The sequence below is a fragment of the Hyaena hyaena genome, unplaced genomic scaffold (genome assembly GCF_003009895.1).
Source record: "Hyaena hyaena isolate Hyena2069 unplaced genomic scaffold, ASM300989v1 scaffold_297, whole genome shotgun sequence".
NCBI classification, from domain to species: domain Eukaryota; kingdom Metazoa; phylum Chordata; class Mammalia; order Carnivora; family Hyaenidae; genus Hyaena; species Hyaena hyaena.
In genome coordinates, this window is record NW_024080929.1 from 1,865,111 (window position 1) to 1,891,519 (window position 26,409).

At 39.2% G+C, this 26,409-nt stretch overlaps 1 protein-coding gene across 9 annotated transcripts in view; it reads right to left on the reverse strand.

Moving 5' to 3' along the window:
* Positions 1–26,409, reverse strand: part of PAK3 (p21 (RAC1) activated kinase 3) — a 139,781-nt gene that overhangs the window by 48,653 nt on the left and 64,719 nt on the right. For all 9 annotated transcript variants that reach the window (XM_039247416.1, XM_039247413.1, XM_039247412.1 and 6 more), the window contains 3 exons: positions 16,141–16,269; positions 15,099–15,264; positions 5,828–5,891 (listed from right to left, as the gene is read on the reverse strand). In XM_039247416.1, coding sequence (XP_039103347.1) covers positions 5,828–5,891; positions 15,099–15,264; positions 16,141–16,269 — 359 coding nt within the window. The remainder of the gene's footprint in view (positions 1–5,827; positions 5,892–15,098; positions 15,265–16,140; positions 16,270–26,409) is intronic.

The window sequence follows — 26,409 nt, forward strand, 5'->3', positions numbered from 1 at the left end:
CAGTTGGTTAAGCATACAACTTTGGCTCAAGTCACAATATCCTAGTTCATGAGTTTGGGTTCCGTGTCAGGCTCTGTGCAGGCAGCTCAGAGCCTGGAACCTATTTCGAATTCTGTGTGTGTGTGTGTGTCTCTCTCTCTGCCCCTTCCCCACTCAAGCTCTGTCTCTCAAAAAAAAAAAAAAAAAAAAAAAAACATTAAAAAAACTTAAGTGCCTTCCTTTACTCACTTCTCACGACCTTATGGGGTGTCTTCTGCTTACTAAGAATGACAAAACTGATGCTTTAGGAAATTAGTTAATTGGCCTACAGACTTCTGAGCTCAGAATCTGGGCTTTGTTTTTCTTCAATGTTTCCAAAAATTATCCCTGCATTCCTCCATGGTTTTCTCAGTTTCAAGCGATTTTACATGGCTAGGCAAGCTGAGATATAAGTGATGTATACATGCTGGTGCAGATGTATGATTCAGGCACGAAGACAAAAAAGATCAGGTAGGGAGGGCCAAGGCAGCCAGAGAGAGATCTGTGGTGGAAAGGGCAGTAAAGAAAAGCATGTGGATAAAATTGTGGGGGGAAATTACACAGGTTTGGGAGGGAGGTGAGAGGGTACCTGTTTATTCCTTGATCCAACTCTCCTTTTCACCCTGTCAGATATTCAGAAAGACTGTGGACATAGAGGTCACTGTGACTCTCAGAACCTGGTTCTTAACTACCATGTTATGTTCCGTGCATTATATGCAGTAGGCACTTGGGAAAAATTCACTGAATTAGAAAAGTCATTTGTTAAACTGGATCCAAACCATCTCTGAGTTGCATCTTCAAAAATGTGTGTCTACTATGGTGAAGAGAGACCAAATGTGAAACCGAGAGAAAAAGGGGGTCTGTTTCTCAGTACATTCTTGTTTAGAAAAAGAATTAAAATACATTAATGAGAAATCTGTGAGGACAGTTGCTGGTGTTACAGAATTCAGCTCTCTGTAGTGACACAGCTATGATTTCTTCAAGAATTACACAGGCTCACCAGTGATAGCTGTTGACTAAAAATAAATATGTGATTTTCTTGTCTCATTCTACCCTCTTTATTAAGCAAGATCTTTCAATTAACTATACCATAGAGTGAAGACTCCGAAATCTTCACCAGATAGATTTCTGACAAACTCAGGTTGTTAATGATAATTTGGAAGGTCCAGGGCCTCTTGTCTTTCCTTCCTTTTCTTTTTCTAAACTTTACATACATATGCTCAAAACATCCAGATTTGGTGGACAATGATAGAACACTTTTCACAGAAACCTAGTGAAATAATGTCATTTTTAGCCTTCGACTCACAGCTATGTACTCAAATGATTAGACATGCAATTCTGTACTTGATTTATGGAAGATCAAGGCCAATTCTCTGGCCCCAGGCCCGAAACCTGGGATGGCAGAAGACCATACTGGAAAAAATTTAGTTTTCCAAGTAGATGAAGGTGATTAATGGAGAGGATCTTCTTAAATCCGGCTCCTAAATGTAAGCTGCTGTGTTCCCTGAAGCTGAAAATGGAATACTGGGGCTGATTATTCCTAATACCAAATGATTCCTGACACAAGTTTGAATTTCACCGTCATAATAGGTAAAGGAAAACAATTAAAAAAAAAAAACAGGCTTAATGAAAAGAAAATAAAAACCCTGTATACTGAGGGCAGAGATGAGTTTGTCTAACTTAGGCCAATAATTCATGGAATAAAATCCATTGAGAGCAATTTAAGTAAAAGGAAAATTAATTTAAATGGTTTTATTTTTTGGTCTAGAGAGAAATAAATCAATATTTTGTTCATTCGCTTGAAAAATTAAGAACGGAGAACACAAATCTTCTAAAAACGAAAACCCAAAATTAGTAAATTAAATACAAGCTAAAATCACAGTAAGTAAACAGATTTCAGTTACTTCTATCTTAAGTTACTTCTATCTTAAAAGCCATTTAGAAACGCATCTTGATTTTATATTACAACTGTTTGGGTTTGGAAAATGGGCAGTGGAAGGTGAAGCCAACATGAATGAAAAAGGCAGATGTGCAGCACACACAAGTGCCCAAAGGATAAGGAATCAAATCAAGTTACTACAAGAACAAAGAGATAGAGACACACGGAGACAAAGAGACAGAGGTAGAGATAGTGGACAGAAAGAGCAAGATGAACATGTATGTACACATGAAAGGACAGAGGACAGAGGAAAAGGAGAGCTAAAAAGACAAACATTTTCTTGTTTGTTTCACAAATATTTACTGAGGCAAAACAGATCCAGAGAGATGGGAGAGGCAGACGGGAGAAGCTCTGTACGTCTTTAACCTTGGCCAAGTAAATTCTTGCTGTGGACCGAAATTGTACAAAATTTTTCCTTTTTTTTTTGCTTTTCAAGATGGGCTACTAAGTACAAAAACACTGTGCTAGACTCCCAAGGAGACAAAAGGAGGAATAAAATAGACCCCCTAACCTCTAAGGACTTATTTAGAAGTTTAATTGGGCATATGAATGAACGATCTACTGGGTTCAACATTGTTTAAAATAATGGACTGGCTGGGAATTTAAAACAGACCTTTCTGCAGTGGCAAGCGGGATTTCTGCTTTGACTTTTCAATTTGGATTACAGAGGATTTGCAAAGTTAGGTAGAAATACACAACTTTCCTTTTGCACCTTCAGAGGTCAGCAGCATAAATAACTAGGAGGGGAAATCTCTTTGGTTTATGCAAAGTTGCTTGGCAGCCTAATGTTTGTTCTTGGAGAAATCAGGCTTGCTTCATTACCTGGTATCTTGGAGATATTTGAAACCATCTCCTACTTTATTCTTTTTTAAATTCAATGCTATTTTTTTTTTTGGCTCAGTTGGGTCTCAGTGGATAAGAGCAAACAAAACAGAATTATCACATCTTCCACGTCCCACTTCCCAAAAGACAACTAAAAAAAAAACCCTCTGCTTTTTGAATAAATAAACAAATAGATACTATTTAAACCTGTACCTAGTGCATAGCTTCCCATTAGAAATATAATGTGAAATGTATTTTAAATCTGGGGGGAGCTATATTCTAAAAAGCTTCAAAAATAAAATAAATTTTAAGGATACACTGTATTTAACACAAGGCACATAAAATACCATTTCAACATGAAATGAAAATATAATTTATTACTGAAATAGTTTGCACTCTTTTTTCATATTAATTTTTGAAATGAGCACATATTTTGAACTTACAGCATATCTGTTTGGACTAGCCACATTTCAAATGCTCCATAGCCACATGCTTACCATACTGGACAGCAAAGATTGGAAATCTCTGTGGATTGTGTATCCCTTCCTATTGTTAGCTCCACCAAAACCCCAACCAGATTATAATAAAATCTAAAAGGCAACTTTTGGGGCACCTGGGTACTTAGTCAGTTAAGCATCCAACTTTGGCTCAGGTCATGATCTCACGATTGATGGGTTTGAGCCCCACATGAGGCTCTGTGCTGACAGCTCGGAGTCTCGAGTCTGCTTCAGATTCTGTGTCTCCCTCTCTCTCTCTCTGCCCCTCCCTCGCTTGCACTCTCTCTCAAAAAGAAATAAACATTAAAAAGGTTAAAAAAAATAAAAGGCAACTTTTGCTTTCTAAGCCCCCTTATACTGTGTTGTTTTAACTGGCCTTGTGATGTTTACCTTTTAGGCATTAAGAAAGCGATTTGAAGTTTGTAAAGGGACTGGAGAAAGTACAGCTTCCTTACGTAAGTAAAACAATCATTCCACCAGAAGTTAAGAAGGAAAATTCCAGGTGGGAAATAATGGCTACAGAAGCCAGCTCTGCCCTGCACTCAGGTGAGATGAATAGACTTGTCTTAATGTCTTCCTTGTACCCTATGTTACCCTTTATTGAGCATCTATAATCACAGACTTTAAGTTCCTTGAGGGCCCACATCATTACCTAGCTCTGTTTCTCTAGCACTTAGAAAACTACCTGGTAAACAGTTGGTGATCAATGAATGAGTAATAAACAAAGGAGTTAATTTAAATAAATACAGTTTCTCATTTGCACTAGACACATTACAAGTGCTCCACAGCCATACATGCTACTGCTACTGTATAGGACAGCACAGATATAGAACATCTCAGTCATTGTAGAAAGTTCTATTTGGACAGCACTATTCTAGAGCAATGGGCAGAAATACTGTTTGACTGTGATGGGAGTCCCTACAGACCACAAAACTCTTTTTTTTTAAATGTTTATTTATTTTTGAGCAAGAGATAGAACACAAGCAGGGGAGGGGCAGAGAGAACAGGAGACACAGAATCTGAAACAGGCTCCAGGCTCTGAGCTTTCAGCACAAACCCACGAACTGTGAGGTCATGACCTGAGCCGAAGTCAGATGCATAGCCAACTGAGCCAGCCAGGTGCTCAGTTTCAGGTGCCCCTAAAACTCTTTTTTTTTTTTTTTTTTTTTTATGAGCAAGAAAGAATACCAGTGATATCAAATGACAAAGAACCAAAAGTTCACATAGGTATACATTTTACCCTCTAGAAAGTTCAAAATGGAGCAGCATTATGGTTTCCACTAGAAGAAGAAACTCAGCCATATATTTTTCCCTGAGTTCCTGTCTCCCTATTATCGTTTTCTTACCTTGATTCTTATCAGACACATTCCCCACAGGTGCCCCTCTTAACCCCTAGCCAAAATATCAAATGAATGCATTCCCTTATTTCCTGAGATAAGTTGGTAATTTCAAAAAAAACTAGAACAGAAGGTAGGAGGGGAAAAAAAAGAAATAAAATATAAAAATCATGAAAAATTGTCAAGCTTTTGTACAATATATAATTTTCTGAACCTAAGAGTCCAAGGAAAAGCAGCAAAGTATGTGAAGAAAAGAGACTCCGCTGGCTGAAGGGCTAGCATAATTTTGTAGGCACACTGGCATTATCCCTTCCTTTTCAGCCAGGAGAACCCTGGGGATGTACCATCTGGGCTCCTGGCATATAGTAGCTGATGCATCTAAATATCTTGCCTCATTCCCTATTTAAGGACATCTCTTAAGAGCACTTCATTTGTCTTTAAATAAAACATTTCCCTGTTTCAAACATTTGTAGCCTTACTAGGGCCATCATGCTCAGTTTCACATTGAGATCTGAGAAACATGCCTAATTAGAGCTGATTTATAGAACTGATGACTCATACCTTTAGCTCTGGTGAATGAACTGGCCCTGTACGTTTCCTTGTCTAGCTGATGATCAGGATTACCTGAGGAACCTTCCCAAAGTTCAGATTCCTGGGCCCCATGCCAGACTTCTGAATCAAATCTCTGGTAGTAGGGCCTGGAGATCTTTATTCTTAACAAGCATACTAGGTGAAAATGATGTACTCCCTCTCATTTAGGGACTATTAATCTGTTTCCTTCTTACCTGAACAGTCAACTCTGCCCGCCTCTGAACTATGCAGTAAGGACTTTCCCTACCTCCATTCTGGCACTTAACAGTTTGACAATGAAACAGGATCTTAAGCATAGCATCCATACAGATGTAGGCAGGACAGGGAAGAAGGGGATTTTCATACAAGTTACAAGTTTCTATACCCCTACTACTCTTCCAGAGAAAGGAGTTTGAATCTTCTAACCATATGGTATTAAAATGTCCCTAAACAATTCATTGTTGGCCCAACATTCCTGTGGATTCCTCCAGCAGGATGTGTTCCTAGGTTAATTAACAGTCAGCATTTCACCTAGAAAGCCCAATATTGAGAATGCAGAACGTGAATATAAGCTAGGCTGATACTGAATGCAAATGTATGTCTCTGGTGCTTATCTTTTGATATTTCAAATAACAATCACTTACCCTTGACCTATTTTTTCAAACCTTGTGTATTTCTTCTTTGGGTCACCAACACTCACAATGCTTCCTGTGTTTGAGGTGGGGGGAGAGAGGAAGAGAGAGAAAGAGAGATTTAAACTGATTGCTTGGTTTCCCTTCATTTAATACTAAAAATTACAATGTCAGAGTCCACAACAAAACATTGGAGCAATATTTCCACGTAATTTCTGTAATTTACAAGGATAATATACATATTCTTAAAGTAACAAACAGTAATATATTAATTAAAGTAGGACTAATAACCCATGCTGCTTTTATATTCAAAATTGATGGTGTTTGGGGAACAAAAAGGACTGGACACAACTCAACATTTATAAAATGTTCCCATAAAAGGATACGGTAGACTAGGAGATAAAAACATCTAAGTATTTGTGTACACTGTTTAATAGAATAACTATCTTCTCTGAACTGGAGTAAAATTGAACACTCCATCACATACATTTCTGCTGGACAAATCTCTATTGAGCAATTATGTACCCAGTACTGTGCTAAGGGTGATGGGGTAACAAAGAACAAAGTCTAATCATAAAGTAAGGAGGATCATGGTTTTAGAAAATCTACATCCCCAAACCCAGGGTCCTACCTGCACTCCAAACATTTTGCAACAACTTAACTCAAATATGATTTCCATACCATAAAGCTTACTCATTTAAAGGGTACAGTTCATCAGTGCTCCCAAATATACGAAGCAAACACTGACAACATTGAAAGGGGGTATCAACAACAATACAATGATGGTCAGAGACTTTAATTAATAGCTCACTTTCAATAATGGATTGAATAACCAGAGAGAAGATCAACAAAGAAATAGTGAACAGCACTATAGATCAACTGGAGCTAATTATACAGAACGCTCTGCCCAACAATGGCAGAATACACATTCTTCTCAAGGGTACATGGAATACTCTCCTGGATAGACCACATGTTAGGCAACAAAACAAGTCTTAGCAAATTTTAAAAGATTGAAATCATACAAAATGCCTTTTCTAATCATAATGGATACAAACAAAAAAAATCAGTAACAGAAAGATGACTGGAATATCCCAAGATAGTTAAATAAGACGTGTGAAGGGAGATACCTCAAGAGAAGTTTAAAAATAGTTTGAACCAAATTAAGTACAACCTAGCAAATTATGTAGGATGCAGCCAAAATGGTGTAAAATATTTTTTAAAAAGGAAAAAATTAAGTGCGCCATTCAATGGTTTTTAGTAAAATTTTTGAGTTGTGCAAATTTATTAAATTTCGCCAGGATCTAATTTTAGAACATTTTGGTCACCCCAAAAAAGAAACTTTGTACCTGTTAGCAGTCACTCTTCATCCCCTTCCTGGTTTCCCAACCTATCCCCAGGCTACCACCAATCTACCTTGTGTTTCTATAGATTGTTCCAAACACTGGTAGAGTAAGGTTATAAACCAGACAAGAAAAACATCAATTTATCATGTTTGACTCTGGGAAAAAATATTGGTTTTGTTATTTCAAAACATTAAATTCAGTATTCAGAGGATGAATATTTGCCACCACTCAGAATAAATCTGAAGGAAGTACCACTAACTCTTCAAATGGTGTTCAAATGGGTGCAGAAAAATTCCTGGCCATAGCAGCATCGTGGGAATATGGGTTCAGCTTCTCAAGCAGACTATCTTGAAGAGAATAATTTATTTGGATGCCTCTGGCTCTCCTTTCTTTCTTTCTTTCTTTCTTTCTTTTTTTTTTTAAAGCAAACATATCATTATTGTTACCTTTGAATTATATCTTACTAATATGGCCCCTGTTCCAAAGAAGTGTAGAGTCAGTAAAAGAAGATTTATACCATGAACTAATCAAGAGGTCTATAGATTCTACCTCCTAATTGTCACTCTTATTCATACCTTCCTCTTCATGCCCATGGCCACTGCCATTGTTCAGGCCCTTAACATCTCTTGCCCAAACAATTGCACTAGTTATTACCTAACTCGAAATGCTACCTTCTCTAATTATCTTCTGCAATGCCTTTGGAACAGGGTGACCATATAATTCACAAACCAAGATTGTCCTAGGTAAACTGAGATGTATGGTCACCCTACTTCAGAATCATTTCACTCTTACTTATAATTCCTCAAAAATTTCTCCTTGCTACATAATCAAATTCAAATCTCTTAGTCTGGCACAGAGGGCTCTTTACTGTCTAGCACCATCTAACTCCTATCTAACCAGACTAAATTTTACACACTAGTAATGCTATCACTATCCAAGACTTGGGTCTCTGCAGATGCTCCCCCTTTCCCTTTCTTATCGAATCCATGGATTCCTATTTATTACTTAAACATTATTTCAAAGTCATCCTATTTTCTGAATTCTTCTCTGATCCTTCTAATGAGACTTATATGTTTCTTCTCGAGGGCAGGAACCTTGTCTTTTCATCCCTGTAACTGCAGTGCCTAGATCAATGGCTGCCACTGAACAGATATTTGTTGACTAAATTAATGAGAACAAAAAAATATGTATTCAAGTGCTAAACTGTGTGCTATAAACAATACCCCATGTAAATTCAGACCTACCAGTAGATGGTATACCTTGAAAAAAAAATAAATGTTTCAGTCATGGACTGCTCATCAAGTTGTTAGGTGTGTTGGTGTTGGTGGTGGTGGTGGGAGTTTGTGTTTTATAATAGAAGTCATAATAGAAGTTTTATGTAATATAAAACATATACAGTATGTGAGCTGTTATAATGCTTTTTGTCTTGCATTTCTAATCTCAGTCCATGGTACTACCATCTATCTACTCAGTAGCCCAAGTCAGAAACCTGGGAGTCATCTCTGACTCATCTATCACCTCCACTCCCCCAATGTAGTTGTCCACTGAGTCTTGAGCCTATGTCTGTTTACCTCCTAGATACCTTTTCAGGGGCACCTGGGTGGCTCAGTCAGTTAAGCATCCAACTCTTGGTTTTGGCTTAGGTCATGATCTCACAGTTTGCGAGATTGAGCCCGGTGTTGGGCTCCTTGCTAATAGTGTGGAGTCTGCTTGGGATCCTCTCTCTGTCCTTCTGCATCCGTTCTCTGCTCACTCTCTCTTTCTCTCTCTCTCTCTCAAAAATATACCTATGCAATGTGGACCTTCCTTATTACTACTGTCTGACTGGGACCTCATCATTTCTTTGTCTGGGCTATTCCAAAGGCTTCCTAACTGCACTCCCAACTGTCAGCCTCTTCACACTCCAGTCCAGGCTCCACACCTCTCTCTGGCAGGAGGCTCTAAGTTCAAACCAAATCACATGATTTCCTGGTTCAAGGGTCCTAGACGCTCCCTCCATGCCTATAGGGTAAAGCTCAAACTCCTTGACATGGAGTACAAGGCTCTTCATATCTGACTCTTGCTTCATTCTCCCATCTCCTCTTCCCCACTCCCCCACTAGAACCTCCTGTTTTGACCACAACAAATTGCAACTCATGATCAGCTCCTGCTTTCCAGTTGAGCTTCCTCTCTTAAGACTGCAATCCTGCCACCCACATACTAATTCTATATTCAAGTGACATTGAATAAGTTAGCATTCCCAGACATATGCCTTCATACCTTCTACACGTGCTTCCTCCTGCCTGGAATGTCCCAAAATTTCAAGTTCCTCTCTTCATGCTTCAATTCACCTTTGATGGTGCCTCTTATAGGAAGCCTTCTCTGATTTTTTTTGAATAATGTTAACCATTCCCCTTCTCTCTACTACTGTACCTTCTCTCTCTCTTTCAGTCTCTCTTTTTGCACTTACTCTGTTTCTCTATACCTAATATATCATGTATCCATCTCTATGTATTTGATGTCTCCTTATAGACTGTATATTAAGGACAAGAGTCATATCTCATTCAATTCTGTATCCTTACTACCTCCTTATATAATGTTGTGTGAGAAATACATTAGTTGCTCAAGAGATGTCTGTTGAATTAAACTCAAATAAAATTGGGCATTTCCTTTTGAAAATGCTCCATATTTTAAGACAGGGGTTGGAGAAGGTGTTTTACTTGATTTATAGCTATAGAATGCCACCAATTTAACAATTTCTGAATTGCCACTTCACATTTCAAATTGTCATACAGATTTCTACATCATTGAGAACTAATTATTCCTAATCAAGTCAGCAATTAATGGATAATGGGTTGGACATTTTCTTTTTTTCTTTTTAATGAAATAACACTTTCAAAGTCACTTGACACCATTGTTTTATTTAGGAGTTTATAGTCTTCTAAGAAAGTTATACTATTAAGTTGCTGAGCAAACTCTTTTCCATAGACTGAACAAAAGCAAATAATCTTCAGCCCAAGCCACTTTCTGAATTATGACCAATTTCAATTGGCAGGGTTTGGTTAATGAGGTTTTATGGTAGTAAATTACTCAACCTTTATTTCCTTGGTATGCAGAGTAAAAAAAAACCAGCTGGAAATAAATCGTTTCATGAGGATTACCAAATGACAACCATTTTGATGAGCTCCTGCTTCTGAATTTAACTGCTATTCAGATAAAATGGCGTCTCCACACCCATTACAGTTCACAGGAGAGCGTGTGCTGCCATCTACTGATGTCAGGCAAGTACACAGGAGGTCTTGTTTACAACACAAGCTTTTAAAGTGACCTCTTTCATCAGAGCCATTGTAATTTGCTTTTGTACCTTATACTAATGAAAGGGGAAAAAACCCACCATGCCACAACAGGGGTGGGGGGGTGACAAAAATCAGCAACTCAAAATCAAAAAGGAATAAAACCCCTGAAAGCAATACCAGAACAATTTCCTACCAGGGCAACTTCTTAAATAAGACACAAACTATTCATTTTAAAGCATAAGGATTTAAGAAATCACTAAATAGTAGTATTTGAAAATAGGGTTCATGATGTGGTTTCAGAGGCAGAAAAGCCTATCAATGTATTTTCCTACATATTAAGCTGAACTCCAACCATGAAAAGATTATTAGCCCTTTAGCATACTGAAGGTTTTGGTTCCTGAGAAAAAGCAAAAGAATTCTCTAAATTACTATTAGTCCTATCTGAGGGGAAATTAGAAGAGTCTTGAGCGGGTGGTACTGGAGAAGGGGAGGGACAAGAAGCAGAGGTGACTTGTGGGGCCCAAGACAAATTTCCTGCATTGCACATTTTTGCTGACAGTGCCTTTTGGAAATTCTCTCTAACATGTAGGGATTTCTTTAGTTTCCAACAGATTCAGACAGACCACAATGAACAAGCCAGACCCAGGCTATCTGTCTGTATAAAACTGAAAGATGATCTGTTTATTTCAGCTATTAATGATTCCATGGTCTGGCCCCCACAATCAGCAATTGCATGGAAGAGGAATAGCTGGGTGGCTCTGTGGTCTGGGCTGCCCACCTCATAGTCATTGGATCCCTGAGCCTGCTCTACCTACTTCCCCATGCTTATGGTGGGGTCCACTCTCATATGGGCTGTGGGCTATTCCTCTAGTGCTCTGTCTCCCTTCCGCCTCTCCTTGGCTTCTCAGCATAGGCTCCTTTACTTCTTCCCTAAGCTCTACCAGGGGCCTGATTCCAAGGTTCTCCAGTGACTGCTGTATAGGGACCATACGTCTTGGATTATTTCTGGTTTCAAACATTCTGTCCTGTGAGAAGATGCCATGCTCCAATTTTTCATGTCACAAAATTTGGTTGCTCTCATTTTGTAAAAATAACATCAGAATTATATACTACTATTTCTTGTGCTAGGTGTCTTACATACTTTATCTTGTTTAGTCCTCACAAAATCCCTATCACATTGTTACTATTATTACTGCCACATTTCTTTTTAGAAATCTAAGATATTTTTTCATTTTAGAGAGTGAGAGATAGCATGTGAGTGGGGGAGAGGGGCCTAGGGGGAGAGAGAGAATCTTAAGCAGGGTCTATTCTCAGTGCAGAAACTGATGCAGGGCTTGATCGATCCCATGACCCTGGGATCATAACCTGAGCTGAAATCAAGAGTCAGATGCCCAACTGCCTGAGCCACCCAGGCATCCCTACCCCATTTTTCAAACGAAGAAACTGAAATGCAGAAGAGTTGAGTGATTTGCCTAAGGCCACACAGCTAGTGTGGGCCTAGGACACAGACTCCCTTATGATTCATTCCAAAGCCTGTCTTATTGTCTTATCAAGGCTTTATACTCATTTAATAAAATAGTAATTGCCATTTATTGAGCACCTACTGTGTACCAAGTGCTGTTGCTGAGGTTTTTACATGCATTATTCTCATTTAAGTATTGTAACACTGTAAGGTTGGTACTATTATAATCTCCATTTTGTGGGGGAGTGAGGTCAAGGAAAGGTCAATAAAGGTCAATGAGAGGTCAAGGAAAGTTAAATAACTTGCCCAAGGTAACACAAGCAATGGGCTGATCATTTCTGGCTCCAGTATTTGTCCTCTTAGTCCTAAGTTGAGCTACATAAAATCTATCCTATAGACACAGTCCCAAACTGTACTTATAATTCATATCCCTCTTTGACAGATAAGACATTGAGGCTCAGAGGGGTTCAAAAATCATCTAAAGTTATACAGCAAGCATGTGGCAGAGAGGGGGCACACAGAGAGCGATGGTGCAACAGAAGCAGGAAAGACCCCACTTTGCAGACTTTGCAGTATAGCTGAGCCTGGACCTGCTTTGTGAAAAGTACCTTCCCCCCATTTTTCTACAGATTCTCCCTACCAAGATCTGGAAGCACAAGGTAGGGCTGGCAGTCATAGGTGGCCCAATGACTCAAGAGAAAAAGAGTCTCTTGAGGCCCGAGCATTTTCCAACAGAGGAGAAACACTTAATTCTTAATTAAAAATGTAATCAAAGGTATTCTTCCCTTCTTCATCACGTTGCTCAGTGCAGGACAGAATAAACAACCAATGAGAAAGACCAGGGGTGCATGGGTGGTTCAGTCAGTTAAGCATCTGACTTCAGCTCAGGTCCATGATCTCACAGTTCATGGGTTCAAGCCCCACATCAGCCTCTGTGCTGACTGCTTGGAGCCTGGAACCCGCTTCAGATTCTGTGTCTTCCTCTCTCTCTCTGTCCCTCCCCGGTCACACTCTGTCTCTCTATCTCAAAAATAAACATTAAAAAAAAAAAAAAAAAAAGGCCAGAGCTCGAGGGCCATTATAGTTTGCAAATACAGCAGGATTTTGGCCCAAGAGAATAATGCTTATCTCTCTGTCACTGAATGTAAGAAAACCAAAAATGCATCTTCTTTATAATAAATCAATTAAAATTTGAAACAAATACCGATAATAGTCAATTTTACTAAAGTGATGCTATTAGATTTTATAAGTCTGATCAAATCTCATAGGTCATGTCTCCATGTATAAAATAAAGGAAAAAAGGTTGAGGTAACAGTCTGAATAACTGAACTGAAATTATCCAGGCAATTCTTTCTTTTTCGTCCCCTTTTACATATACAGACAGTTAGGGATACACAGAAGCAAAGTGGATAATGGAGCAAGTTGTAACCTCTGAAGGTAAACAGATGTGAGTTCAAACTCTGGCTCTGACACTCATTAGTTTGGTGACCTGGTTGCTTTAGCTGCTTTGTGAGGCTGACTTTCACTGATCTGTAAAATGAGGATGTTGAAATCTACCACAAGGGCTTATTTTGAAAATTATACCTTCTGAAGCATGTAAAGTGGCCTGTGCAAAGGCTGCTCAATAAATGGGGGTTATTACTATTGTTATTATAGCAAATAGTAGGTATTAGCACTAGAGGCATATTTAATCATGCATAGTAAAGTCAGTTGGCTAAAATCCGGTGATTCCAAATGCTCAGTGCCAGCTGCAACCCAAACCTTTGCTTTTCCAAATACCTCTAGCTCAGAATGTCTCAACCTCAACACTGTTGACCTATGGGGCTGAATAATTCTTTGTTGCAGAGGGGCAAGGAGGGGGCTTGCCCTTAGCACTGTAGAGATTTTAGAAGCATCCCTAGCCTCTATCCACTAAATGCTTGTAGCACTTCCTGTGTTTTGACTATAAACATATCTTGAGACGTTGCCAAGTATTTCCTGGAAAGGCAAAATGGCCCCACAAACCCCCTCTGCAGAGTCTCCTTGTGGCCTATAGCTGGCACTGCTCTCTTGCTTTTCTGAGGTCTTTTAGATGGAAACTTACATGAATAAGATGGTTTCCTATGCTCTAACTGTATCATATTCTTCTTATCATCCAAATGAAATTGTAAGTTTCTTGATGGCAGGAAATTGCTTTTCTATGGTTTCCTCCAAAGATTCTTGCATGGAACAGACAAGTAGGAACTCAGTAAAGGTACACTTTTTCTCATTTTTTTCATTCATTCATTGTTAAGTGCCTTTATCTAATAAGCACCTTTTAAGGAGATGGACATATGGGAAAAGGAGACACAGTCTCTTCCCTTGAGGAGCTCACAGTCTAAGTGAAAGATTGGACTAGCGTAGTGTGATTTGCTGCCACAAAGTCAGTAAAGAAGAGGAGCCTAATTTGGACTGGGAGAGGCAAAGAAGTCTTTCCTGAGGAGGCAACTTTTGAGTTGAGTTTTGAAGGATGAGTAGGAGTTAGTGACACTGGGGTCCCTGGTTGCCTATAACTAGTAATTTGTTAGATGTTTTTGTAGTATGAGCTTAATGAATATGCTTCACAACCCTGGACTCTTTTCAGTAGATAATATATTTTTCTTAAACCTCCCTGACCCAGAAAGCTAACTGAAAGAGGATTGTTTTGTAAAACTGGAGTCAGTGTATATGCTTAAGCATGTACACAAAAATGACACTGTGGGTGGGAGGGTGCTAGCATTTGCTGGCCCTGCCCCCTACTCCACATAGAAATGTTCCTAAATTAAGGGAAAAAGCTGTATTATTGTGGCTGCTGGTTTGATTGACTGTGTTGGGCTTTGAGGTTGACTTACTTATCATGACAGATCAGTTGGGAGACCTTGGGGGATAATCAAAAGATGTCACCAGATTATTTTATCCTTTCTGGGAATGCCATCTTAAAATAAAACTCATTGTTTAATTCATTATGTCAAGTTCTCACCCTAATTGAATTTTCTCAAGTGAAAATATTTAGTTTCTATCAGACTTGGAGTGTGGGGGAAGGAGTGATCTGGAATACACAGCAAGTTCCAAACTTTACATCTTTCGACTTCAGGGAGCCTGGAGTTTATGCAAGCAGGCCCAAACTTTTAAAGGATCAGTTTCCAGTTAAAACGTTTTTTGAGAAGCCATCCCATGAAGAAAGTAATGATGGCAAAAAAACTCACTTAGCTTCTCTAGGATCTCCTCATCTGTCATCTTGGATTTTTTCCTTTGCCGATCTGTGTTTCTATACAAAGTACTGGAATTGGCATTCTCTGCAGAAGGTGGTGTGACCTCTTTATTTGGTGCTGCTGGTGAAGCAATGGATTCAAGCACAGAACGAGTGTATATCTTAAAGACAAGGAAAAAAAAGTTATATGATGAAAACAGTAGGTAAAGGAAAGAATATGAAATCAAGATGCTATCATTTCTATTAGGTTTCCTTTTTTGGATTAAGATGAAATTTTAAAGCAGTTTTTGGTTCATAGCAAAGTTGAGTGGAAGGTAGATTTCCCATCTACCTCTTCCCAAAATGTCATAGCCTCCCTCATCACAAACAGCCCCCCCATCAGAGTGGGACATTTGTTACAATTGATGAACCTATACTGATATGTCATAATCACCCAACATCAATAGTTTACATCTGGTTCACTCTTAGTGTATACATTGGACAAATGTATAATGACATGTATCCATCATTACAGTGATGGAATTTTGTCACTAGCTAAAAATCCTCCGTGCTCTGCCTATTCATCCCTCCTCCCCAACCCAACGCTTACCCCCAATAAGTTTTTAAAGACAAGTGATCAATTATTTAAAAAAAGAACTTTAAGTTGCTTCAAATGCACTGCCTTTGGAAGCTCTCAGGACCCAGTCTTTTGAGGTCCCCGTATACGCTGAGCTAATTCTGGTCTTGGTGTCTCTGCTCAGGCAATTATTCCTACTTAATTCACATGGATTTCCTTCTCTAATTTAACTTCTGCAGCAATTTTATAACAGCATTTACTTGTATATTGTTCAGTATTAGTCTCTAGTTGTCATGTACTATCCTGTATGCTCAAAGGATATGGCTCCTGAATCTACTTCAACCAAGGTTGTATCTTATATTCTAGTTCTGGGAACACAGTGGATACTCAATAGGTATTAGTTGATTAACTAGATTCTGACTTTATGATTGCTCCTAAGGACATCTTCTGAATCATTTAGAAACAGTCATTTGTGACTTACTGATTTTGTATGCTCTGGTCTCGGCGCAATAACTGGTGGGGGCTCATTGTCGTCTTCTTCTTCCTCTTCTTCGTCTTCTTCTTCAGACACAGGAGGAGCCAAAGGAGGCTCTGATGCTGTTTTTGTACTCTTATGACAAAAACAAAGTTTAAAGACCAGGTATTAACTCCTCATTGTTTTTCTTCAGAAATGAGAAAAGGGAAATGAAATATTTAATCATGTAGGGATATGAAGAAACTGCACCTTTTACAAATGAGCAGAAGAACCATCTCCAATTTGGTGATCAGTTCTGCCCACATTCGAAGATAAATTCAGGTCATGGTTTTAAACATCATGAAAAAAAATTTTTTTAACATCAGGAAATTTTTAAAAATCTTGTTATTTTCCACTGAGCTCAGAAACAGTGAGCTATTCATTTAATATGTGAAAGTTCAATGTTTTTGAAATCAATGAATATATTTTTTAAATGCTATAAAGCCTTCAATTTGTACTGGGCAGATCGTCAATCTGTTGATTGATAGTTTGTCAACCAGAAACGGGCTATGTTGTGCCTGAGGATCAGAGCATGCATATGGATATGGTATTAATACAGCTCTGCAAATACTCACTAAGTACAAGCAAGCCCAAAAATGTTGCTTCCCTGTTCAGCCTCCTGGAAAGAAGCACTCAGAGATCTAAGGGATATTCATCAACAGAAATAATTATTCAGTCTTAACCAACAGGTAAATGGTGACTTGCAATGTTAAAAACTACAATAACACCACCAAAAAGAACAACATCTGTAGTATCTAGCATCGGTTCCTGATCATTCATGTTAATGCAGGGGTAAAACGGTTCCAAATCAGAATTTTGAAAGAACTATGGCCATGGTTCTCAAAGTGTGATTCCAAGGCCAGCCTCATCAGCATCATCAAAACTTGATAGAAGTGCAAATTCTTGGGCTCTATCCACACCAATGAATCCTAGCTCTTGGAGTTGGGGGTCTAAAAATGTGTTATAACAAGACTTCCAGGTGATTCTGGTTGAGGCTCAAGTTTAAAAATCACTGAACTATGATATAGGTCTGTGCTGTCCAAGATGGCAGCCACCAGCCATCCATGGCTAATGAACAGTTATAATGTAGCTAGTCTGAACTGAGATGCGTTGTAAGTATAAAGTATACAGAGATGTTGAATATGTAACATGAAAAAATTGTAAAATATTTCCTTGATGAAAACTATTTTGTTTTCTGTTCAGTATATGTTGAGATAATAATATTTTGAATACACTGAGTTAAAAATAGTATTAAATTAATTTCTCCTATTTTTTAAATTTATTTTTTCAATGTGACTAATAGAAAATTAAAGTTACCATCAAAACCCTAGAAAAGAAAGCAGGAAAAAACCTCCTTGACTTCAACTGCAGCAATTTCTAACTTGACACACCCCCAAGGCAAGGGAATCAAGAGCAAAAATTAACTATTGGGACCTCATCAAGATAAAAAGCTTCTGCGTGGCGAAGGAAACAATCCATAAAACTAATAGGCAACTGACGGAATGGGAAAAGATAGTTGCAAATGATATATCAGATAAAGGGCTAGTATCCAATATCTATAAGGAACTCATCAAACTCCACACCCAAAAAACAAATAATCCAGTGAAGAAATGGGCAGAAGACATGAACAGACACTTCTCCAAAGAGGACATCCAGATCGCCAACAGACATGAAACAATGCTCAACATCCCTGTTCATCAGGGAAATACAAATCAAAGCCACACTGAGATACCACCTCTTGCTTGTCAGAGTGGCTACAATGAGCAAATGAGAGGACTCTAGATGCTGGCGAGGATGTGGAGAAACGGGTACCCTCCTACACTGTTGGTGGGAATGTAAGCTGGTGCAACCCCTCTGGAAAACAGTGTGGAGGTTCCTCAAAAAATTAACAATAGAACTCCCCTATGACCAGCAGTAGCACTGCTAGGAATTTACCCAAGGGATACAGGAGTGCTGATGCCTAGGGACACATGTACCCCCAATGTTCATAGCAGCACTCTCAACAATAGCCAAATCATGGAAAGAGCCTAAGTGTCCATCACCTGACGAATGGATTAAGATGTGGTTTATCTATACAATGGAATACTACATGGCAATGAGAAAGAATAAAATCTGGCCATGTGTAGCAACATGGACGGAACTTGAGGGTGTTATGCTGAGTGAAATAAGTCTAGCAGAGAAGGACAAATGCCATATGTTTGCACATATAGGTGGATTAGGAGGAAGTTAATGGAGGACGATACGGGAGAAGAAGGGGAAAAATAGTTGGGGAGAGGGAGGGAGGCAAACCATGAGAGACTCTTGAATGCTGAGAACAAACTGAGGGCTGAGGGGGTGGGGGAGAGGGGAAGGGTGGTGATGGGCATGGGGGAGGGCACTTGTGGGGATGAGCACTGGGTGTTATATGTTAACCAACTTGACAATAAACTATTTAAGGAAAAAAAATAAAGTTACACATATGGCTTTTATAACATTCACTTCTGTTAGAAAGTACTATTACAGATTTTTTTAAATTTTTTTTTTTATTTTGTGTGTGTGTGTGTGTGTGTGTGTGTATCTATTTATTTTTATGCCTTTGGGTATGCTGGCTCAAGGTAATTCTAAAAAGAATTTTCATTTCTTGAGGACAAAGGTGCTGAGGTCAATACAGGGAGCCTACTAATAGACTATTACATCAAGGGACCTCAGCCTATGATGAAAATTCAACATGAATTTTCTATAATCATGTATGAACTGATAGTAAAGTTATAAGGTGTAATCATATATTGGATTGGAGACAGCAAGATTTATCTACTGTGAGAAGGAAGACAACTTAGAATTTATAAGTACTTAAAAGAATATTTGCTTGCCCTGATATATACGCACTGAGTGGTTTACAGACTGAAATTGATAATACTTACTGGATATTGGTTTGCTTATTTTTAAAATTTTTTTATGTTTACCTATTTTTGAAAGAGAGAAAGAGAGTAAAAAAGAGAAAGATATATTGGAGGAGGGGCACAGAGAGAGGGAGACAGAGATTCCAAAGTAGGTTCTGTGTTATCAGTGCAAAGCCTGATGTGGGGCTCAAACTTACAAACCTGTGAGATAATGACCTGAGCCAAAGTCGGACACTCAACCAACTGAGCCACCCAGGCACCCCTGATTTTCTTACTTCTATACCTATATTTATTCTTAATTCAGCCAAAATAGTGAGGCTATTATATTGTATTGTGGGTATGTGAAAAGCAACATGTGTTAATGACATTAAGTTTTCAGATAAAAACATCAGGTTCTTGTGAAAGACTAACTCTTCAGGGCACTCAGTGGGCACAGGAAGAAATTGCCTTTAGGTTACTGGTGTCTGCTTTGCTATTACTTTGTTTCAGAAAGTTCTACTCTGTCTTATCACAGCTGGGATCAAGAATGCACCTAATTACTGTTCATTGGTAGAAGGGAAGAACTGCCTATCAACCAACTACTTTTTATATTGCAAACAAAGCTATTTTGTCTATCAGGCAATATGAACCATGCCTAGGGATAGTAAGCTTTAAGAAGGCCTATGAAAATATGAGAAGTCAGAAATAAATAATTGGCTCCAAAATGCTACAAAAATCTCTAAAATCTAAAGTAATTATGTCTCAATACATGTCTATGAAGTAAAACTATATGTCAATTTAGTTACTTAAAGTTTGTATATAATTTATAGAAATTTCATTACATTAAAAAACAAATTGTAGGGGTGCCTGGGTGGCTCAGTTGGTTGAGCATCTGACTTTGGCTCAGGTCATGATCTCACAGTTCATGGGTTTGAGCCCCGCATCGGGCTCTGTGCTGACAGCTAGCTCAGAGCCTGGAGCCTGCTTTGGATTCTGTGTCTCCCTCTCTCTCTGACCCTCCCCTGATCACACTGTCTCTCTCTCAAAAATAAATAAAACATTAAACACCCCCCCCAAATTGTAGGTTAGAGTATAATAGCAACAGTTCTTCAGTATTTATAACGATTTCCAATAAATTATGCCTAACCATAAATCTAGTGCTACCTGTAATTAAATAATGGCCAAAAACACTCTTTAAAAAATCACTTAAAAAAGTTTATGGCCAAAAAAAATTAAATAGGCTATAGGAGCCCTTTAATATATTTGATACAATGCATCATGTGGCCTCTACAAGGGAGAGTTATATACAGCCTATGAGCACCTAAAAATAATCCCAGTGGCAAATACAATGGGCCTAGGTCTGGGCTTCTCAGACTGGTACAAAGACCAATCAGTACTACTGACCAAGAGGTAGGCTTGGACATCTCAACTGTTGCTATTGCACTAAAGAAAATCCACCTGCAAAATATCATTGTTTCTCAGCATTCATTACTATCCGTACTATTCCCATTTCATATGGGGGACACTCCCCATCTCCAAGTATGGACTAAGGGACTATTAGAAAACCTAAAGTCTTTCATCTTCTTGAAAGTTTCTGAGGGAGGAGGAAGACCAGTGTTTCTGTTTATCTGGGAGCAAACACTATGCTGTCATGTTGGCTGGTTGGTTGGAAAGAATGTGTGGCCTTCAGGGGATATTGTGTTTTCCATGATGGTTGGGCCAGGGAACAATTGCTACCCAGAACACACCTAGAACACCAGGCATCGGTAATGAGACCTGAAATCAACCTAATTTCCTGCCCCTGTGCTAAATAATACCAGGACCAGACACTGGTCCCCTTTTCATCCCTGTGTAAATAATACTGAGGCTGGGCAGTATTATTTTTCTTTTCCCTGTGTAAACCAGCATTGAGAGAGCATATTTTCCTGTTCTTATGTTAAACAGTACTGAGAATAAGCAAAAATATCACCTTCCAGAAATACTTGTTCTTGGAAGATAAGGCTAAAGTATTTTACTTAGTAAGAATAACTGCTTGCTCACCAAGACTCTTCAAGACTCTTGCTTCCCCGATCTAAAGCTATTTAATCATAAACACCACATAATCCTAACCTTTTCCTTGCCTTGTAAGACCTGCTTTAAAATTGCATAGCCATGCTCTAAAACCCTATAAATGCTCTCCCCTGACATCCTCTTTCTAAGACACTGCCAAAACTCTATAGACGGCTCTTTCTTGCTGCTAAAGTTTAATAAACAGCTTCACTTGATTAACAGGTTTCTCAGGTGGTCTTTTTGGGAGTCACAGGTATAATGTCACTACGCTCTTCCTACTAGGCTGAAAATCATTATGACTGTCTAAAATTGAAAAATATATGTATACTCTGGATTCTCTTCAAATGATGACCAGTGATTTGGGGGTAGAAGGATGGGTGAAATAGGCAACAGGGAATAAGGAGTGCACTTGCTGTGATGAGCACCAGGTGTTGTATGGAAGTGTTGAATCGCTATATTGCATGCCTGAAACTAATATAATTACACTGTTAGCAAACGAATTTAAATAAAAACTTGAAAATAAGTTTTTAAAAAGCCAAAAAAGAGAAAATATATAGATAGATGAACAGCAAGTAAGGATATTTTTGCCTTATTAAAAATTTGTGAGACGCCTGGGTGGCTTAGTTGTTTAAGCATCTGACTCTTGATCTCAGCTCAGGTCATGATCTCAGGTTTGTGGGTTCCAGCCCCACGTCGGGCTCTGTGCTGATAGCACAGAGCCTGCTTGGGATTCTGTCTCTCCCTCTCTCTGCCCCTCCCTCCTTCAAATAAATAAGCTTAAATTTTTTTTGTGTGATACACTTCTTTTGCCACACAATGGGTCATGGGAGGTAATTCTTTACCTGAGCTGGGTCCTGGAGTCTTTTAGAAATCTGAAGTGTTTGGTCAATCTCCCCAGAAGATTATAGGTAGTTATGTGCTTTTCCATATAATATCAAAGGTTCATAGATCTTCTGAAGCCCATCCATATCGACTATAAGTTATAAACCTTGCTCTGGAGAATACACTAGCTAGAGAAGCTACCTTAAGAAACTCTTCTTTCTTTGAGCTTAATTGTTAATGGTCAAAGGAATTAGAAGTAAGGACCTTGGAGGTTCTAGAAAATGCAAAATGTGGTCTTTGGCCACTTTTCATGCTTTTTAAGAAGGAGATTTGAGATTGCAGAGAAGAGGGAGGCAAGATGGCGGAGAAGTAGGGAGCTTCATACATTTCACTCGCCCCCATCTCTCACACGGAGAAGGCCTGAAGTCATAGAAACCCTTACAGAATCCAGGAGTTTGGGAGGAAAAGGAGACAGAGTCCGCTGAGAAAACCTTAGAGCGTGAGTGCGAACTGGGGAAGATAAACCTGGGCTGGGACTGGAGACACGGGGCGGGGGATCCCCCTCTGCAGGGAGCCGCAGTGAGTCTAGGGGGGAAAAGAGTAGCCAAAAGTGCTCAAGACACTGTCCCTGTCTCTGGAGAAGAGAAAAACCTCCACTCGGGACACAGAGGGATCCGGTTTCCTGCTCCCCAGCTGACCCTAGGTGGGACGCACTCGTCTCAGGCAACACCCGGGGAAACTGCTCCCCGCTTGCCAGCTCGACCTGGAGGGGATGCGCGGCAGCCATGCCTTTAGGCTTTTGTGCTTCTGGCTCAGCTGGATCCTTAGGGGGAAGGCGAAAGGCTTGAAACTGCTCTGAGGGATTTGCCCGCGAGTTTATATTTCGGGCAATGGGACACAGAGGGACCCGGTTTCCTGCTGTCCAGCTGACCCTAGGCGGGACGCACTGGTCCCAGGCGACCCCAGGTGAAACTGTTCTGCGCTCGCCAGCCTGACCTGGAGAAGACTGGAGCAGCGGCTTCTGGCTTGATCCCCAGGTGGAAGGCAAGACTTGAAACTGCTCTGAGGGGCTCACCTGCGAGTTTATATTTCGGGGAAGATCAATGGGGTGTGGAGACTGAGATCTGGAAACAAGGCCTGGCTTGGGATATAGAACACAGCCCACCTTGGCTACACCCCTGGCACAGGGAAATCACACCCAAAAGAGTGAGGTGCAATGCTTGGTTCAAGAAGGGACTGGGGCGCTGCCACTTTTCTCCCCACAACCACCAAGGCAGGACTCCCACGGGATGCACTGGACCAAACCACACCCATCCCTGCTAGAGAGCTGCCTTTTTTTTTTTTTTTTTAACCAGAGCCAGGCAAGACCAACATGGATGCACTACCCTGATTAATTCTGCTCACTGGCTTGCTTAAAAGTCACATTGAATCCATTCTCTAGATATAAATTCTACACCACCACTGCTACCTTTTCATCTCTTTCTCTCTGGAGTAATCAGACTATATAGTTTCTCTGGATAGCATCATCGTCATTTCTTTTGCCTCTTCTCCAACCATATTCCACTCTTTCGCTCTTTGAAAAAAGCCTCATATTCCTTCTGCCTGCTCATTTCAGCTCCAATTTCACTTCATCCCTGCCCTGTCATTTCTCTCTTTCTCTTGCTCTTCCACCAGCAATGCATACACCTGGCTATTTATTTGTAGCTGGGATATCTGGTTACATGCTTTAGACTGTCCTTTGTCTATTGGGTTTCTTCTTTTTTTTCTTTTTTATGTATTTTTATTTATTATTCACCTTCGCTCCTTCCTCTTTTCTTTTTTGTTTTCCCTTTCAGTGTGTGTGTTTGTTGGATTTCTCTGCGTTTGTGTGCCTTTTCTCCTTGTGTTGTTTGTCTGTCTGTTTTCTTTTCCAGAGCTACCTCAAGAAACAAGCCAAAGTACACATGGTAGACAGTCCCAAATACCACTACAAGTAGGAAAATAAAATAACCAAGGTCTCAACAAGAGAGACCAAGAGATACCAAAGAACACTTTCTGAACGACAGGCCCTGGATAGTCAAAGAGCCTTCTTTGGTACAGCAGCACTCACAGGTGCAGGGTGCACAACAAACTTTGAAAACTAACAAGAGATAGAAAGCTAACCAAAATGACGAAATGAATGAGCTCTCCTCCAAATAAATTCCAGGAAGAATTGAAAGCTAAAGAACTGCTCAAAACAGATATAAGCAAAATAACTGAACAAGAATTTAGAACAACAGTCATAAAATTAATTGCCAGGCTTGAAAAAAGCATAGAAGACATCAGAGAAACTATTGCTACAAAAACTATGGAGCTTAAAAATAGTTGTGATGAATTAAAAAATGCTATAAATGAGAAGCAAAATAAAATGGAGGCATCCAATGCACGGATTGAAGAGGCAGAAAGGAGAATAAGTGATTTAGAAGACACAATTATGGAAAAAGAGGAAGTTGATATAAAGAGATAAACTGATCCAGGAACATGAAAGGAGAGTTCGAGAGCTCAGCGATACAATCAAATGGAATAATATCTGTATCATAGGAATTCTAGAAGAGGAAGAGAGAGGGAAAGGCGCTGAAGGAGTACTTGAAAAAATTATAGCAGAGAACATCCCCAATCTGGGGAAGGAAACAGACATTAAAATCCAAGAGACACAGAGAACTCCCCTCAGACGTAACTTGAATCGATCTTCTACAAGACATATCATAGTAAAAGTGGCAAAATATAAGGACAAAGAGAGCAGCTAGGGATTAAAGGGCAGTAACATACAAAGGGAAACCTATCAGAGTGGTGACAGACCTATGTACTGAAACTTGGAAGGCCAGAAAGGAATGGCAGGAAATCTTCAATGTGATGAACAGAAAAAAACATGCAGGCAAGAATCCTCTGTGTAGCAAGCCTGTCATTCAGAATAGAAGGAAAGATTAAAGTATTTCCAAATAAACAAAAATTGAAAGAATTCGCCACCACTAAATCAGCCCTACAAGAAATCCTCAGGGGGACTCTCTGAGGGAAATGTTTAAGGAACACAAGATAACAGAGACACCACCACAAGCATAAAACCCACAAAGGACATGATGACTCTAAACCCATATTTTTAAATAATACACTGAATGTAAACGGGCTAAATGCCCCAATCAAAAGACATAGGGAAGCAGAATGGATAAAAAAACAAAATCCATCTATTTTCTGTCTACAAGAAACTCATTTTAGACTGAAGGACACCCTCAGATTGAAAGAAAGGGGATGAAGAAATACCTATCATGCTACTGGAAGTCAAAAAAAAAAAGCTGGAGTAGCTATACTTATTTCAGACAAACTGGACTTTAAAGTAAAGACAGTAACAAGGGATGAAGAAGGGCATTATATAATAATTACAGGGTCTATCCATCAGGAAGAACTAACAATTATAAATGTCTACGCACCAAATATGGAAGCACATAAATACATAAAACAATTAATCACAAACAGAAACACTCTTATTGATAAGAATGTGCTAATAGCAGGGACTTTAATACTCCACTTACAGCAATGGATAGATCAAGTAGACAGAAAATCAATAAAGACACAATGGAATTGAATGACACATTGGACCAGGAGGATTTGACAGATATAGTTAGAACCCTACATTCTGAGGCTATGGAATTAAATTTCTTCTCAAGTGTGCATGGCACATTCTCCCGGATAGATCACATACTGGGACATAAAGCAGCCCTCAAAAAATATAAAAAAATTGAGATCATACCATGCACACTTTCAGATCACAATGCTATAAAACTTGAAATCAATCACAGGAAGAAGTCTGGAAAACCCCCCAAAACATGGAGGTTAAAGAACACCTTAATAAAGAACAAATGGGCCAATCAGACAATTAGAGAAGAAATTAAAAAATATATGGAAACAAACGAAAATGAAAATACAACAATCCAAACTCTATGGGATGCAGCGAAGGCAGTCCTAAGAGGAAAGCACATTGCACTCCAGGCCTATTTCAAGAAATTAGAAAAAGCACAAGTGCAAAATCTAACAGCGCACCTAAAGCAACTAGAGGGAGAGCAACAAGAGCAGTCCAAACCCAGTAGAAGAAGGGAAATAATAAAAATCAGGGCAGAAATAAACAATATAGAAACCAAAGAAAGAGTTGAACAGATCCATGAAACCAAGAGTTGTTTTTTTGAAAAAATAAACAAAATTGACAGACCTCTAGCCAGGCTTCTCAAAAAGAAAAGAGAGAGCACTCAAGTAGACAAAATCATGAATGAAAATGGACTGATTACAACTATCCCCTCAGAAATACAAGCAATTATCAGGGAATACTATGAAAAATTATATGTCAACAAACTGGACAATTTAGAAGAAATGGACAAATTCCTAAACACACACACACTACAAAAATTCAAACGGGAAGAGATAGAAAACCTGAACAGACCAATAACTAGTGAGGAAATCGAATCAGTTATCAAAAATCTCCCAACAAATAAGAGCCCTG